The sequence below is a fragment of the Bombus flavifrons genome, chromosome 16, assembly GCF_040668555.2.
Source record: "Bombus flavifrons isolate JBK064 chromosome 16, iyBomFlav1_principal, whole genome shotgun sequence".
NCBI lineage: Eukaryota > Metazoa > Arthropoda > Insecta > Hymenoptera > Apidae > Bombus > Bombus flavifrons.
The window spans coordinates 10,488,116-10,503,765 of NC_138457.1; the positions used below are offsets into that span (position 1 = coordinate 10,488,116).

At 34.2% G+C, this 15,650-nt stretch overlaps 3 protein-coding genes across 5 annotated transcripts; 2 read left to right on the top strand and 1 right to left on the bottom strand.

Annotated features, from left to right (window-relative positions):
- Positions 1-173: 173 nt before the first annotated feature.
- Positions 174-9,596, bottom strand: RhoGAP93B (MyTH4 and RhoGAP_KIAA1688 domain-containing protein RhoGAP93B). 2 transcript variants are annotated; one of them, XM_069129887.1, is made up of 12 exons: positions 8,509-9,596; positions 8,160-8,372; positions 6,303-6,407; positions 5,758-5,896; positions 5,033-5,197; positions 4,425-4,956; positions 3,755-4,312; positions 3,226-3,663; positions 2,957-3,145; positions 1,990-2,852; positions 1,391-1,834; positions 174-1,053 (listed from the first exon to the last, which is right to left on the bottom strand). In XM_069129887.1, the coding sequence occupies exons 2-12, from the start codon at positions 8,171-8,173 to the stop codon at positions 859-861; spliced, it is 3,642 nt and encodes a 1,213-aa protein (XP_068985988.1). In that variant the 5' UTR covers positions 8,174-8,372; positions 8,509-9,596; the 3' UTR covers positions 174-858. The 2 variants fall into 2 exon arrangements, with proteins under 2 accessions (XP_068985988.1, XP_068985989.1); XM_069129888.1 differs by lacking the exons at positions 8,160-8,372; positions 8,509-9,596 and adding an exon at positions 7,958-8,111.
- A 714-nt stretch (positions 9,597-10,310) lies between these two features.
- LOC138188272 (ras-related protein Rab-18) lies at positions 10,311-12,925 on the top strand. Of its 2 annotated transcripts, XM_069129898.1 has the most exons (6): positions 10,324-10,492; positions 10,603-10,701; positions 11,123-11,255; positions 11,337-11,454; positions 11,528-11,845; positions 11,904-12,925. In XM_069129898.1, exons 3-6 carry the CDS (start codon positions 11,188-11,190, stop codon positions 12,069-12,071), a joined length of 672 nt encoding a protein of 223 aa, XP_068985999.1. In that variant the 5' UTR covers positions 10,324-10,492; positions 10,603-10,701; positions 11,123-11,187; the 3' UTR covers positions 12,072-12,925. The 2 variants fall into 2 exon arrangements, with proteins under 2 accessions (XP_068985998.1, XP_068985999.1); XM_069129897.1 differs by having other exon boundaries at positions 10,311-10,492; positions 11,123-11,454.
- A 345-nt stretch (positions 12,926-13,270) lies between these two features.
- Positions 13,271-15,635, top strand: LOC138188271 (uncharacterized). Its single transcript, XM_069129896.1, has 4 exons — positions 13,271-13,849; positions 13,913-14,124; positions 14,191-14,377; positions 14,517-15,635. The coding sequence occupies exons 1-4, from the start codon at positions 13,394-13,396 to the stop codon at positions 14,742-14,744; spliced, it is 1,083 nt and encodes a 360-aa protein (XP_068985997.1). The 5' UTR covers positions 13,271-13,393; the 3' UTR covers positions 14,745-15,635.
- Positions 15,636-15,650: the final 15 nt, after the last annotated feature.

Genomic DNA, 15,650 nt, shown 5'->3' on the forward strand with positions numbered 1-15,650 from the left:
TAAACTTACTATGCCTATATAACGACACCATTCTGATTAACAAGTCACGATGCTCTATCATGAAAAATACAATTTTTCTCTGTTTCTTTCTTTTCTATCTTTTTTCTTCTTTTCATTTCCTTTTTTTCCTTCTTTTTTCTTTTTTCTTTTTTTTTTTTTTTTTTGGGGGGGGGGGGCTTTTTCACTTTTGTAGAGAGGTAAATTTTCAAAGGCTAGAGGAAAAGAAACACACTTGTACAGCTTGCTAATCTTTTGCAATGTTTACTCCTCGATAAACGTTGTACACGTGAATTCGTCGCTTATACAAAAAGATCATCGCGGAGTGCAGCTATACACGGTAACACATGATTTTTTTTTTTTTTTTATCTTACACGAGATTCAACAATGATCGAGTAAAAAAGCCGTCCGCGTTTGTTCAACGCGGTAACAAGGGTTGGTAAAATATATAATATGAATATATAGCGATATACATAATATAATCTAATAATCTCTATCTGTATAACATATAATCTGCGTATAAATAATAAATAGAAAAACGAGGAGCGGGGAAAACGCGGGTGATTAGCTTGGTAATAACTTTAGCACTAAATTACCATTACGAACATTCACGGATCTATGGGGCCATTGTGTGTGTATGCGTGTGTGTATGCGTGTGTGTATGCGTGTGTGTGTATGTGTGTGGGCGCGTGTGTCTGAGAGACAATGAGAAAAGAAAGAAAAGGAGAGAAAAAGAAAAACAAAAAAGTGAGAACGATAATAGAGAAACAGTGAAATAACTAACAATACGTGTGAATATACAGCTGATTCATTTGGCATAGTAGTCTAGAGCGTTCCTTTTTCTAGCGCGCAATAGAATGGTCAGTGAAGATCATCGACCCAAGCAGTTTCTAATGACTCGATAAGAGTACGAACAAAAGCCATTTCTTTTCGTGCATTTTCCAAGATCACGCGGGGATCTTGCGAGGTACAGCGCAGTATATTTGGTGCCATCACCATTGCTAAATTGTTTGCATCCATTTTAGTACGGGCAACGACTTCCGGCCTGGCGAAAATCTGCAACAAGTATTTTATACATTGTGGTAATCCCAAACGAAGAAACGAGAAACTAAGAGAAACGGGGCCACTCTACAGTGACCTCGTTAGTTTCAATTAACCTCCTCTGACAAATTTACGGCAAGAATAAGAACAGTTGATCGTTTGATTAATACTTATTATTATTATTAATTAACGTTAAAGCTGCCTAATGTAAATAGGGGCGCACTTTGATTAACGATTCGCTACTTTGATAGTTAAGACCGATAAGAATACGTATCTTTAATAATCGATAATTCATACTTCAGATTCGGTAATCATAGATAAGTAAGACTAACTGATAGCTAAGAATACTAACCTGAAGGAATCGTATTAGATGACAAAGAACACGACGATTCAAATCAGGCAGACGATCTACAAGTGCGGCGACATTGGCTGCGGAAGCTTCGGCATCATCGTGCCTCATCGACACGCATTCCGTGTAAAAGGAATCAGGTATCAACGGCTCGTAAAGCTCTCGAACCCATAATTTTAACAAAGATGCGGGTGCATGAGCATCTTGAGAAGCTGCCAAAATCGTACCATCCTCGAACCTGTCCAGGCACGACTTTAAAGCACTGACCTCGTCCGCGTCCGCGGACACTCTGAATATCCCCTCCGTCAAGATACCACCTCGAGCAAGCACTTGACGCGTCAACGTGGTCTGTATCCATGGTAACTCTCGATTTGGGAATCTGTCTCTCTGCAGGGCCATTACTTCCGATAACGTCGCCCCAAACATGGACGCCCGGAAAATCTGAATCTATGATTAAATTAAAAGCGAATGAATGTCCATTTCATAGTATGAAGAAATTTACGGTAACGTTGTGTTGGCCACTTGTAAAATGTAAACAAATAAAATACAAATAAAAGACAACAAAGTAAAATAAGGTTGCGTAGTGAAAGGTAGAAACATACTCTCGCTTGATCGATATCTTCTATAGTAGCCTTGCGAGGCTGTCGCTTGCCATGTGCTCCAATTCGTTGTAAACGACGGCAGGCGACGGTTGCATAATGACTAACTTGCACGTGAATCGGCCACTTGGCCACTTCCGAAAACTGAAAATTCGGATCACGATGTCTGTTCATATAGCCTTCGAGATAAGGCTCGAACGTAGCGCTGGGCGGCACGAACGCCAGACAGACAGCCATCAATTCCCAACCTCTACGTAAACTTTCTTTCCTTGGATTCTCTGTAGTTTGTCTACATATCTGGACGTATAACTCGTCCCGTAATGGCGGCTTCGAATACGCTGTATTCACAATGTCCATAGCTACACTGTCTAATGTCATTCCTACGTTAGCTTTCCGATCGCCCATGTACACTTGCACCAGCCTAAACAGATTGCAGGCTTCCCGTTTCAGTAACTTTTCACCATCTACAACTACCAGCATTGGCTGTGGTATAGGATCTTTAGACCAACTAAGAATGTCGCGGACGCTGAACTTCTTCCGGAACAACAATCTCAGTCCCTTCGGCCGTCCGCAGTTCAGGTTAAGATTGTCTTGTGCGTATTTCTCGATGTCGCCACCGCCCGCGCTGTCATCTCGCCTCGCCTCGTCGACGTCTGTGTTGTCCACACCGATACCAACGCTAGGAACAGAACTTATCGCGGTAGACGGTGGAACTGGCGGCTGTCTTGTAGTTGCTGTCACGGTTTCTCTTGTATCGGCTTGCGAGGCGATATTCGGTGGCGACGGTGGTCGTACTTGTGGCCTCGTTAGAGTGTCAGCAGTATTGTAATACGTCGCTAAACCAGCAGTATCGTAGTTACCCAAATCTACAATAACAATACAAATATCATTTCAACGTACTGAGATACATATTTTTACGAATATAGTTAAATCCACGTTCCTCTTAGTTCCTGGATAAATAATAACTAACCTGCATAGTGATCTTCAAGGTATTCTTGACTGGACGAATCACCTTGATTGCTCGCTGCTTCATCATCCGCAAATTGATCATCGGAATCGTCATCGGCTCTTCCACCAATACCTTCGCCTCTTCCACCCTCTTCGTCCAAAGAATCGTCACCTTCTTCTACTAACAACGGATCCCCAAACTTGTAACAACCTATAAAATTATTATTTTATTATATAAAAGAATTATTAATTATCTAAGGTACAGTTATGCTTTCACTATCGAATACGTACCTGAGAGTTTTGCTTGCTGAAGAATATAATGCTGAAGCGGCAACAAATGATCGTCGTCAGGTAACAGATTTCCATAAAAGCACGGAGGTGGACTCGGATTACCATTACTCCTCTTCTTTTTACTATCATCTACCTCTGTGAGCCCTTCTGTTTCTTCGCCCACAGCGCTATTGCTGCTACTATTACTGCTATTGCTACTGCTAGTATTACTACTAAGCCTTTGTCTAGGTTGTTCGTGACTCTGACTAATAAGATAACGCTCGTGCATAGAATCATCGTCCCTATCTCTTCTTCTTGACTGTTGCTGCTGCTGCTGCTGCTGCTGCTGTTGCTGCTGCTGCTGCTGCTGATGATGATGATGATGCAATTGTTGCAACTTTTGTTGCTGTTTCTGCTGCTGTACAAAACTGTAACTGCGAGCCAGTGGCTGCGGCATGCCTTAAAAGATATAAGAAAAGAGAATGAATTAAAATACAAGATACTGATGATTAATTAATTTTAAAGCAACATGAATTATCGTCGTACTTACAATCTAACGAATTGTTACATGCAGTATTCCTTCTATATTCTTTTTCTCTATCACGCTCTCGTTCTCTTTCTCGTTCTGCAACCTCAAGGCTTCTCTGCTTCGACGTATTGCTCAAAACGCCCACACCTCTGACAAGGCTCTTCGAAGGCTCATTTCTTTCGGCTAACATTGCGCCGTACATATCTCTAACATTCGCTTCTGAAAGCGACACTGAACATCCATGATGCCTTCTACCTATACTACCAGTATTATCTTGCTTATTCATATTACGCGGATGCATGGAACTTGGATAAAAGGCTGAAGTGTTTGTTTTGTCCAAACTATTTACTCTTTCCCTATGATGAATTTCCCTTTCCCTATCTCTATCTCTATGATAACGATTACTGCTTTCCACCAGGGAGCCATACTTCTCACCCTGTGATTTATAACTATGACTCAACTGAACTTCTGGCGGACGGTACGGAGGCATCTCTTGCCTAAATCTAGATTCCATCAATGACTCCCGATATGGCGAAGTACTTGGTTCAGGACCATACGAACCTCTACTACTTTCTCTACCTACAGCAACAAAACGGATTGAGGTAATTTCTTACTTCCCTTTTTGCATTCTGTTTGAATGAAGATTATTACAGATCTTAATTTTTTAATGAAATTTAACTCACATTCTTACCATTTTTATTCTTTTCCAATTCTAAATTCCCTGCCCTACCCTCGCGTTGTGAATCAGCAAACGTCTTCTTCTTAAATAGGGGAGTACTAGTTGAGAGTGACAAACCTAATGGAGGCGGTTCACCCAACGGTACCGATTTCTGATTCTTTACACTTTCTAAAGTGCCACTCTTGTGTCCCCTAGCTTCCAACGTACCGCTGTGTTGCCTGGGCGAAGATTGTGCTTGAATTGCCGGTGCCTGGGCGACGGAACGATGATGATGCCGAAGAGGAGAATCCAACAATCGATAGCCAGTCGATTCCAAAGACGTGCGGCTATGAGAAACAGAACTGTCACTGGATCGACCAGAATCCTGAGAATGATTATGCTGACGTCGTGTTGTGGGCACTTCGTGATGCCTATGATGTCTATTATTATGATGGTGGTGGTGATGATGATGATGCCGCCTTGAAGATGGAGATGGAGAAGGGGGAGACGTTTGAAGGTCCACGCCAACACTGGATGTTCTCGTTTTATTTACACTACCACTTTGCTATAATAAAAGGTAGTATAGTTCTATACCGATCGATCGTTCTTTTAGCATAAAGACCGTAAGACGAAGGACTTACCAACGAAGAAGATAAATTGGAACTTTCTTGATGATTAAACCTTGTTAATCGGCTGACTGAAGGAGTTTGTGTCTGTGTTGATACAGACTCTTTCTTTCTTGGCTCGGTTGATTTCTGAGTATCGGCTCCACTACTACTTGCTGGTTCTGTATTTTGTTTTAATGTCTACAATACGACGAATTCTTATAATTCTTTCTATTAAATGTAATGTCGTTACTATTATAAACAAAGTAAGTAACAAATATAACCAAATACTCTTTATTTATCAAAATTATTTAAAGTTAAAATATATTATCTGCGCTAGGAAATAAAAATGTGATACAAGCGAACAAAACATAAAATGTTCTGAAATGATTTTCATGCTTTCAATATGGTATAATGTATACCAGAGTTTTTCTCCTAGCTACAAACAGCTATTTATAGCTGTATGGAGAGCAGACAGCTTGCTCACTTATATCTTCAACATCCTACAGGGAGACAACATTGATGTATAGAAAAGCTTCTAAATCATTATGTCTACACATACCACGGAATTTGTATCCCTGAGAAGCCAAACGCTATGTTCAGTGAGTAAATATACGCAATGTCAACAGACTTTTATCAGTAAACGGAATTTCAAATATTCAAGAGGCCCGCCTAATTTTTAGCACAGTATGACAGATATTTTTAATGCTGTATCACCGCCGTTCTAAATTACATATTTGTTATCAAAGTGAATCACTCACCTGAAGCTTTGCTAAAGGAATGATATCGCAATCACTTGGACGGTGCCACACAGTTTTCTGGGATGTCGCATTGTAATAATAAAATCGTGAAGTATTTTGATCAAATAATTCCCACCATTGATTGTTATCTGTCTTTTTCCTATAATAAAAAACAGAACAACGATATATACATATGAATTCCTAATACTTGAGAAACTATTATTTAAGTTACGATCCAATAAATTTCATCGAGTAATATAAAACTATTCACTTTGATTACTATTAAATGTAGGTTACAAAGAACATTAAGATTCCATACATGTGTCATGTAGAAATCTTGTTAATTATAAATGCTTCCTATATCATAAAAGGAAAAGCTTACATGACGATAACTTTCACCAAGCTGATTAGATCAAAAAGACGGTTTAATCCTTTTAGGCAACTGATTATTTTTCTTAATGAGGAAATTGACTTTGTAATTCATTGCAATGTAATTCAATGTTAATTATATCTTGGAGCATTTACTTATAAAAGAATATATATATATATATATATTTCTGTCTTACACTGGTACACCAGGTGGAGGATCCCATACACATTCTCCAGTTGTGAGATTAGCATACATATGCTCCTTGGTGCGAGGTTCTATAATTTCTACCCATTCCATTCTACTGCAATATTACAAACGATTTTTTATTTTAAAGATGTAAATAATTACAAATAATACATATTAATTTCATTGAAATAATTTATCATAGAGAAATAATTTTATTGTTCTCTTTCAGAAAACCTCTTTTTTTTCCATAGAAAATTTACTTAAAAAGATCTACTGTATAGATTAATAACAATACTAAAATAAATATTATTAAAAAGTATACAAGCGATATTTAAACCTGATAAAATCACTAGTGCACACATTAAATCATTAAAGCATGTGGGATGCACACGAAGATAAATTTGTTGTTCCTTTTTATTACTATAATTAAAAACACTAAAAATAGTGCGGCAAAGTGAAAAAAAAAAAAAGAGAAAAAATATATATATACACGGTATGTTTAATGCATGGATTAGATCGAGGGGATATTATATACAGTACATTTAATGACAACCGGCCCAATACAGTTTTAGTAAACCGGGAGATAGAATCGCAGCGGATTAGCCATAAGATATAAATAATTAATCGATAGCATTCTGTCAAATTTACGGGGCAAAAATGGGACACGAAAACGCTTTATCGAAGTTTATTTTCCTTAGTTAATAAACATCGTAGATAAACTAGAAATCTCTATAGTGGAAAAAAGCTTTGGTCCTTCTAGTAAAATGTTCGAAACAACGGGGAAGTGCAAACATTTAAAAACGAGGAAAGTTTCGTTGTAATAAAAGGGTGTCCACCCCCCACCCTTGTAACCATAAATTGATAGGAATGCTGGCTGCAATACGAGCAACCGTCTGATGTCATGCTATCCGTTTAATTGACCGAAATAGGCAGCAGAAATCCATTCGTGCATAGTTGTATACAAAGGAGCGGAAAAAACGAAAGTGGTGAAAGAGACAGAGAGGAAAAGGCGACACACGCATGACTTCGATAATTCGTACATACAGGGTGTTGCAGCGGCTATGTTGCAATCGGCAATAGGGTGATTCTACATGAAAAAACAAGTCGATAATATAGAATAAAATTTATTCATATGACGTTTCGTTTTCGAGAAAATCGAGGTTGAGAATTTGTCAAATACACTTGAACTTGGCCAATTCCGCATTGAACAGAAGTAAATAATCGGCAGGAAATTATTCTACATGTGAAAATAAGCGAAAGATAAAGAATTGTATATGTTCATAAAACTTAGTAAAACTTAGTAAAACTCATAAGTAACTTTTTAAGTAAGTAACTATAAGTAACTTTTCTTGAAAACGAGACCTGGAACGGAAAAATGTTATTTTACATTTTCCACTTATTTTCACAAGTAGAATAACCTAATGCTGTTAATGTTTTATTCGTGCCTAGTCTGTAATTAGCCAAGTTTAAGTATACTTTACAAATTCTGTAATTAGTTTTTTTCCAGAACGAGACATCATACTAACAAATTTTGTTCTATAGTTTCGACTTGTTTGTTCACACGTAAAATCACCCTATTGCTGATTGTAACACAGTTGCTGGGACACCCTGTATACATGAAATACGAAATTGTTAAAATGAATCTTGTTGAACTTAAAGACCCACCCAGTTATGTATATTGATAAACTTAAAAATCATTAAGAGAAACACTATCGTGCGTTCGAAGAATATGACGAGGCTCTCTGCGAGAAAACTGGGACGGGTCACTGGGAAAAAAATTCACTATCGATCCGCGAAACATAGCCACTATATCGCAGCGATGGTACTTATTTCCATTCCCCTAGAATCGAACGAATTTCATTCTTACCCGTCGGAAGCCATCGCGAACAATCAATCCGTGTATCAACGAAAACAAAACACCTCACGTCACTCGGTGAACACTTTGTGACACTTCACGAGCGCTGCAGTGACACTTCGATGTCGCAACGTCCCATTTCCACGAGCACGAGCGACGCAGCCCCTTCATGGCAGCCCACCGGCGGCCATCTTTTTTTCTTCTGCGAGTTTCAACGTTCTGCCACTATAGCGAACAAAAACTTACTTTATCCTAGATTCCCGACATATCGTCCCGAAGATGCGCTCGAACGCTCTTCTCTAACGCTTCCACGTCTGTGAATATTTATTCGCGATTCGATTCGCGATCGGATACTACTCACCGATGATATATCCCATGCATCGTAATTTATCTTGCCTCCTTTTTGTTTGTTTGTTTTTCCTCTTCTTTCTTCTTTTCTCTTCTTTTTCTTTTTTTTTTTTTTTCTTTTTTTTTTCTTCTTTCGGTTATGTTACACTTCCCGGACTTAAGATGAATATCGATTGATTACTGGAATGGTCTGTGTTGCTTACATCGTTGGATAACTATAAATACAAGACTAGACACTGTTCATAAGAATCGACCGTGTTTTGATGGTTGACATCTTTGATAAAACTGTTATCTATTCGTAAGTGATAACGTATGTATGTATTCGCGCAGTTGAGGTTAGAAATGCTCGTGGTCGTATCTTTACTCGTTTGAACCATGTTTGAGCATAGTAAGTTGTCCCCAGACTCGCACTTTCGAATGATTTCTTGAAACTTTGGATTTGTTTATGACTTGTCATGTCATTTTAATTACTCACATTAATATTCGGACACAGCACACTATCTCTACTTACATTTGTTGCTTTGTATAAGAGGGGGTGATTTAAATATCGTGTTGTTTACTCTACGGAAATACATGAACCATTTATTGTAGCTTGAAAATATATAAACAATTTCTCTCTAACAATAACATTTAATTTTACAGTGGGCTTAAAAAAAAGAGGTTGTCCTCCTTATTTCTTAAATTCGGAATAATCCTCTTTATACCTTTTAATAGTATCTGCTATAATTAGTAATAATAATTATGCAATTTCACGATAACTTTCATCCTTTTTTCTACGACAAATTACAAGTTGTCTTTTATCAAAACTAGTATTCTTCCCTTTTCCTAACATGTTAAGTTTCTCGATGTATCATACAAATATTCATGTTAATTTCTTTTGCCGTTTATTGTACAAAATAACTATATAAAGCAAATGTATTCCGCAGTTCAAAAGCGAATCGTCTATAACTGTCCGCAAGAATCTGTCCGATAACGATAACTGTCTATGGTTTATCTCCACCACTGAGGAGGAGGTGGTTCCCCCCTTGAAACAGTGACGCTAGTAATGTGACACGGCAGTGTCTTCTCTTTAAAGATCTGTAGCGTCTTTGTATCAATAAAACAACACCGATGCAACGACAAAACTTTTTTATTTAAAACTTTCCTCTCTTCGAGACTTCGGAAACAGTTTGCGAACAGCTTGCGAACAGTTATAAACTTTTAATAAAACCAAGTTGAATTTTATTTAATCATTAATATGAATCACGCTATTAATATTAATTAGTAATAATTATTTTAATTACATTGTAATTAAATTCAGTTGCTTGGATTTACGACAAATGCTGATACTGTTAGTTTTAAGATTTATTTGTTAACGACAACGAACGTTTAAGGGTCATTGAAGGTATTGTAGTTATTACTGTAATATACTGTTAGATCTAACATCGTTTTGGCACCTTGAAGGCAATTAATTGTTCGTAGACGTTGCTAAAAAGTGAAAATTTAACTAAATCCTTATTGGTTAACATGTTAAAGGCAAATCATATTGAAAGCAAAGTAAGTGTAATTACCTACGTAACATATATACATATACATATATATATATATATATATATATACATCTGCATATTTTTTCTCATTAGATAATTAAATGTGAGCCAAATTACATCGTGTTTGGTCTCATTTTAATCAGGAAGATCTCATCAATATGTTAATGAAATTTTTATTAACGAAAAATTGAAAATAAACAAATTTCCTTGTTACACTAGTGTTTCCTCACCGATATACAGGTTTTTAATTTTGCCGACTCTCAATCCCTCTATCTTATTCATTCGCTGTTCTTCTACGTCCGTCAGTGTCGGCAAATTACAAACAGTTTGAAAATGGAATCTTCTATTCGCTAACTGTTGCGCAGCAACCTAATCCTGAATACTTATAGATAGATAATTTACCTAATTTAAAGTGTTATGTTCTCTTCTTTAGATGCACAATAAGAAAAGAAATTTATTTACACTATCGCAAGTATTTTTTTATCCTAATTCGCCAGAATCAAATGCAAACGACATCTGCACTATTTTACAACAACTATATTGCAAATTACTTTAACGTTCCTTTTTCTACCGTCTAGTGTCTAGAGCGTATCACGATAACAGTGCATCAGAATTTTTCATTTATGCATTGCAAAAAAGGATGATATCATTCATTAAATCCGAGTGACGTACTTACGGTAAGTAGATATTCAAGATTTAAGGAAAAGCCACAGGTATTCATGATACTAATACCAACCTGTAACTTGTAACCTTTTTGTACATAAAAAGTTTTTATCGTCTTGTAAACAATATTTGTTACATTTGGGTTCTGTTATTCGATCTTTCTACCATAATCGATGTTAAATCCTATGCAATTATACGCTTGTAACATTGTATATACATGTGACATAAATTGTGATACATATATATATATATATATATATATATATATATTATTGCCTATTTTTTATTTAGTATATAAGTAGCAATTTTCAAATTACGATAGAATTACTGAATTTTCTCACAATTATAAACTATGTTTCAATCGTCATTTAAAAAATCGTCACGTAAAAATTTAATAATTTTTTTTTATTAACTTTTATATTTCATTTTTAACAGTGTCAACGCTATCAAAGGAATAAGTAACATATATATAGACTGAGTGCTGTGATATAATACCGACAATGGATCAAGATGTATTAACAGTCTTAAAGCTATTAATGATAGGAGAATCAAATGTTGGAAAATCAAGGTACCTATTTAAAACGATAAATTACTTTTTAATGCTATGTAAGTTGAGTCAATATATTTATATTATTGTTATTGTTGGCAGCATACTTCTTAGATTTACTGAGGATGAATTTCATGAAAATATGCAAAGCACAGTTGGCATGGATTATAGAACTAAACAAGTCACAATTGATGGCAATACAGTGAAACTTGCAATTTGGGTTAGTTACCTCAGTGTATCATAATTTATATTTTTTATTTAATGGAATATAATATATCCAAAAATTATTGCAGGACACTGCCGGACAAGAACGTTTTCGTACTCTAACACCTAGTTACTACAGAGACGGTCAAGGCGCTATATTAGTGTATGATGTTACAGATAGAGTTACTTTTATGAAATTAGAAACATGGCTTAACGAATTGAATACATATTGCAATAAGACAGATATTATTAAAATGGTAGTGGGTAATAAAATAGATTTACCAAACAGAGAAGTAAGCACTGAAGAAGGTTTACAATTTGCCCGAAGACATCAAACTCTATACATTGAAAGCAGCGCTAAAACGGCAGACGGAATCAAATGTTGTTTCGAAGAACTTGTACAAAAGGTATAATCATTTATTTTCTTTACAATTATTAATTCTTATCTATTAATATTGTTTGTAGATAATACAAACTCCTGGACTTTGGGATCGGCATGCCCTTCTTAAATCCGCAGCGTATGGTAACGGTAATATGGGAGGTGCAAGACATAGAGGTCAGAGAGGGATACAATTGGCAGATGAGTCTCAGCCACACGAACCACATACAAATTGTTATTGCACTTTGATTTAAATGATTGTAATATAAATTTCTGCCAGTGATAACTGTAAAAGAAACTATAGCTTGAATATGGTCTAAACTTTATTCAAAAACTAGATATTGAAGAGTGAGATCGTTGAAAACAGAAACGTGAATAATAGTATGTCACATTATATTGCTTTGTGTATGTTATGGGAAAAAATATTTTGTACCTTATGTATCAAGGATAGATACATACATATACAATGAGTTTGCTTCTATCTTCTAATTCTTTGTTAAATAGTTAAATTTTATAGGTATTTGTAATACAAGATTTATATTCATGTAAATATATTATGCGTATGCACATAATTTAATGACTAATAAATATCAATAGAACTGCAGTAACGCCATAAATAAATATGGTATCTTTAAATCCTGTAGAAAACGCTTTTGCATGTGCTGCAGCATTTATAGCTTCAATATTTTCTGATCTGTTTTGTTATCATGATATTGATTTGATTTTACATTTATTTGAACAATAAATAGGTAAAATGCATATCATTACATATGTAAACAAAATGTATTTCAATATTACGTTAAATATGTTTATTTAATGTTCTGCATTTTATATGATTATATTTTTAAAATGTGATCAAATAAACAATAATTATCTCATACATAAAATTATTTACTTAAAATTATTTTAATGTATTTATCTTTATGAATAAAACAAATTTCTCCATTTAAATTGCGATAGACTAATGTGATATCTCACTCTGTGTGATAGAAACAGTTGCCTGTTAAAATATTTGATTTTAAACGATCATTTCATGTGTCCTGAAAATTAATTTAATTTATATGTAATTAATTAAATAAAACAGTTATGTTATTTGACCGTCTCAGAAGCTATGAAAACGTTACTAAATATCCGCATAATAAAAAGTAAACTAAGTTAAAATATTTCAATTATATCTGAAACAACTTTTAAATTGTGATGTACATCTCTTGCTTAGAATCAATTAATTGTTTGCAGAGAAATTTCCTTTGAATCATGTACAACATTATCATCAAAAGAAATTTTACACACAACTAAATTGGATGTTGTCCTAACTAATAAAGGACTTCAAATATATGGAACATGGAGCACAGAAAAATTACTAAAGTTATTAACAAACAGACTTAAACAATGCATTCATGTGCAATCAAATACACTGAAAATTATTTCTAATGGAATAAGTGATAAAAGATTATGGATCACTGTCTATAGTGGCTTATATAGTATTAGCGTTTTAAAGGAATTAAGAATGAAAGGTGTCTCTATCTATAACATAAACTAAAACAAAAATTATATTGATTTAACTCCATTTTTAGGTATGCCCATATACAGCATCATAAAAGCAATGAAACTGGGCCTCATCAGTCTTAGCTATTGTGAACTTCTTTATTTTAGAGAATTTCATATAGAACCACATAATTTGGAGTTCAAAGAAATGTGGTTCAATACATTTAGCGACAGGCTGATTTTAAATTTAAGACCTACAGGTTTAAGTGAAATAAATTGTTGGAATATTATCATATATGGAGTAGTACTTCAAACTCCAATTATACTTCGCCATTTAATTTTATGTGGCATTGATGTTCCTGGTATTTTAAATTGGCAATCCCCCTTTAATTTTGCGTCATCTAAAATAATTGAATTTTTGAAACACATTGGAATAGAAGAAGATGTCATACAATTAGTAGAACAACATGGAATCGATGAAGAAACTGAAGAAATGTTAATTGATTTAGGACTTGACGAAATGGAAACAAAATTTTCAATTACGGAGGTTTGAATACAATTGTTTAAGTTGTTCTATATACCATACCTGTTGTGTTAATATTTTCTTCAGGAATTAATATGTGAATGCAGTTTAACTATATTGGAACCAACCTGTAGCTGTTTGGAAATAACACAAGAGAGTTGCAGGACAGATAGCTCTAAAAGCGGTTTCAGTTTTCCTAGTCGACCGGATTGTTACCAACAATATGCTTGTCAATGTCACATCTTAGCAAAAAATGAAACAGTACATGAATTAACAGCACAGCAAAATGATTACTTAAGGTAAATGATAATTGTTTGATATTAAGAAATATTGTTTTATATTCATTCTCTAATTTCCTATAATAGACAAAATATCATGGTACCATTATCATGGGCGGTGGCTAAAACTTTAGAATACAATCCATCAGATCCAGTACATTTCATAGGATATAAATTATTGCAATGGACTTGCAACAACATTTCTCAAACGGAGAAAGACAAGCATCAACAATTAATTGCATTATCTACTATAAAAATGGACCATAAACTTATTGTCAGTATTATTTACAATAATTTTCAATGCTTGAAAAATAGTTCCTTTATTTCAATAAATATAATTAATACAATGTATATAATATCATATATATATATATTATATATATAAACATAAAGCATTAATATTCTTAAACTAGGATAAAAAACATTTAGAGAAAGAGGGATTAATTAAAACTCTGAATCAAAAGGCTATAATAAGAAATATCCCTTGTAATATTTGTAAAAATCATCAAGAGTTATATCGTATTGAAAAACAATGTTGGAAATGCGTATGGAGACCAATTAGAAAATTAAAAAGTTGTGAATTTCCTGATATATGCAGTTCATGTAAAATCAATGTATCAGACGACGATGGCAATGCCTGATTATTATCTTATTTGGAGCATCTTAACAACTAATAAAAATGTCTATAAAAGATAGATATTTAAAAGACTCTTTAGAAAAAATTCTTTAAAAAACTCGTTTATTTTGTAATTTGACTTGTACATTTGTTCCAAGATTATTGAAATGGTGCAGTGTAATTCCATGAAAGTGTTACATGGAACAGAATGGAATGAATAAGTATTAAATTCATTTCGTCGCAATACAAAAAAGACTCCAAATACATTGTGGCAGTGAATCTAATTACAGTCCGTCTTAAACATATGACATTATGTTACATTTGTATGGATTTTTATATTACGTTATTAGCAGTTCTAAAATAAAATTATATATAAAATTTCGATTATATTCACTAATGATAGTAATGACGTGGATAGCCTTAATTATAATACGTATACATGAGTTTTTATAACATATAGCGTCCAAAAGAATCGCATGTTTAATTTTATTACAAGATCCTCTTTTGTGATTATCCTATATGGTACAGTAATTAACAATATATATCTTTTTTTTCTTGCTGAAATTTTCTTTGTTGAGTGTAACTGTTAAACAATTATTAGTTTAAAATGTATGATAAACAATGCTGGTTTTTTGAAAAAGCATTGTCCTTGTTCGTCGTTAGATAAAATAGGTTTCATGCTTGCGAACATAAAAACGAATGAGTTTATGAAACATTCTCTATATGTTTATCATAATAACAGTCATTTAAAGCATAAAATCCGCGTTCCTTCTCTGTATAATCGCATTTAGAATGTCCCTGTACATAGAATATAAGAATGATTTCTGCAGATTTAATGATTCAGGTACTACTGTAATGAATCAATGATATAGACTATTTGTGTTGTAAATACATTAAAACGAGTAATAAAAGTAAAGGCAGTGTTTGTTAA

What these genes read in the sequence shown, in the direction of transcription:
- LOC138188271 (XM_069129896.1), top strand. Translation starts at nt 13,394, where the DNA reads ATGCCCATATACAGCATCATAAAAGCAATGAAACTGGGCCTCATCAGT. An exon ending in CAGCAAAATGATTACTTAAG is followed by an intron (nt 14,125 to 14,190) that starts GTAAATGATAAT and finishes TTCCTATAATAG; the next exon opens with ACAAAATATCATGGTACCAT. An exon ending in AAATGGACCATAAACTTATT is followed by an intron (nt 14,378 to 14,516) that starts GTCAGTATTATT and finishes TTCTTAAACTAG; the next exon opens with GATAAAAAACATTTAGAGAA.
- RhoGAP93B (XM_069129887.1), bottom strand. An exon ending in ATGTAACAATTCGTTAGATT is followed by an intron (nt 3,664 to 3,754) that starts GTAAGTACGACG and finishes ATATCTTTTAAG; the next exon opens with GCATGCCGCAGCCACTGGCT. An exon ending in CCTTGAAGATCACTATGCAG is followed by an intron (nt 2,853 to 2,956) that starts GTTAGTTATTAT and finishes TTGTTATTGTAG; the next exon opens with ATTTGGGTAACTACGATACT.
- LOC138188272 (XM_069129897.1), top strand. Translation starts at nt 11,188, where the DNA reads ATGGATCAAGATGTATTAACAGTCTTAAAGCTATTAATGATAGGAGAA. An exon ending in CAGTGAAACTTGCAATTTGG is followed by an intron (nt 11,455 to 11,527) that starts GTTAGTTACCTC and finishes AAATTATTGCAG; the next exon opens with GACACTGCCGGACAAGAACG. An exon ending in TCGAAGAACTTGTACAAAAG is followed by an intron (nt 11,846 to 11,903) that starts GTATAATCATTT and finishes TATTGTTTGTAG; the next exon opens with ATAATACAAACTCCTGGACT.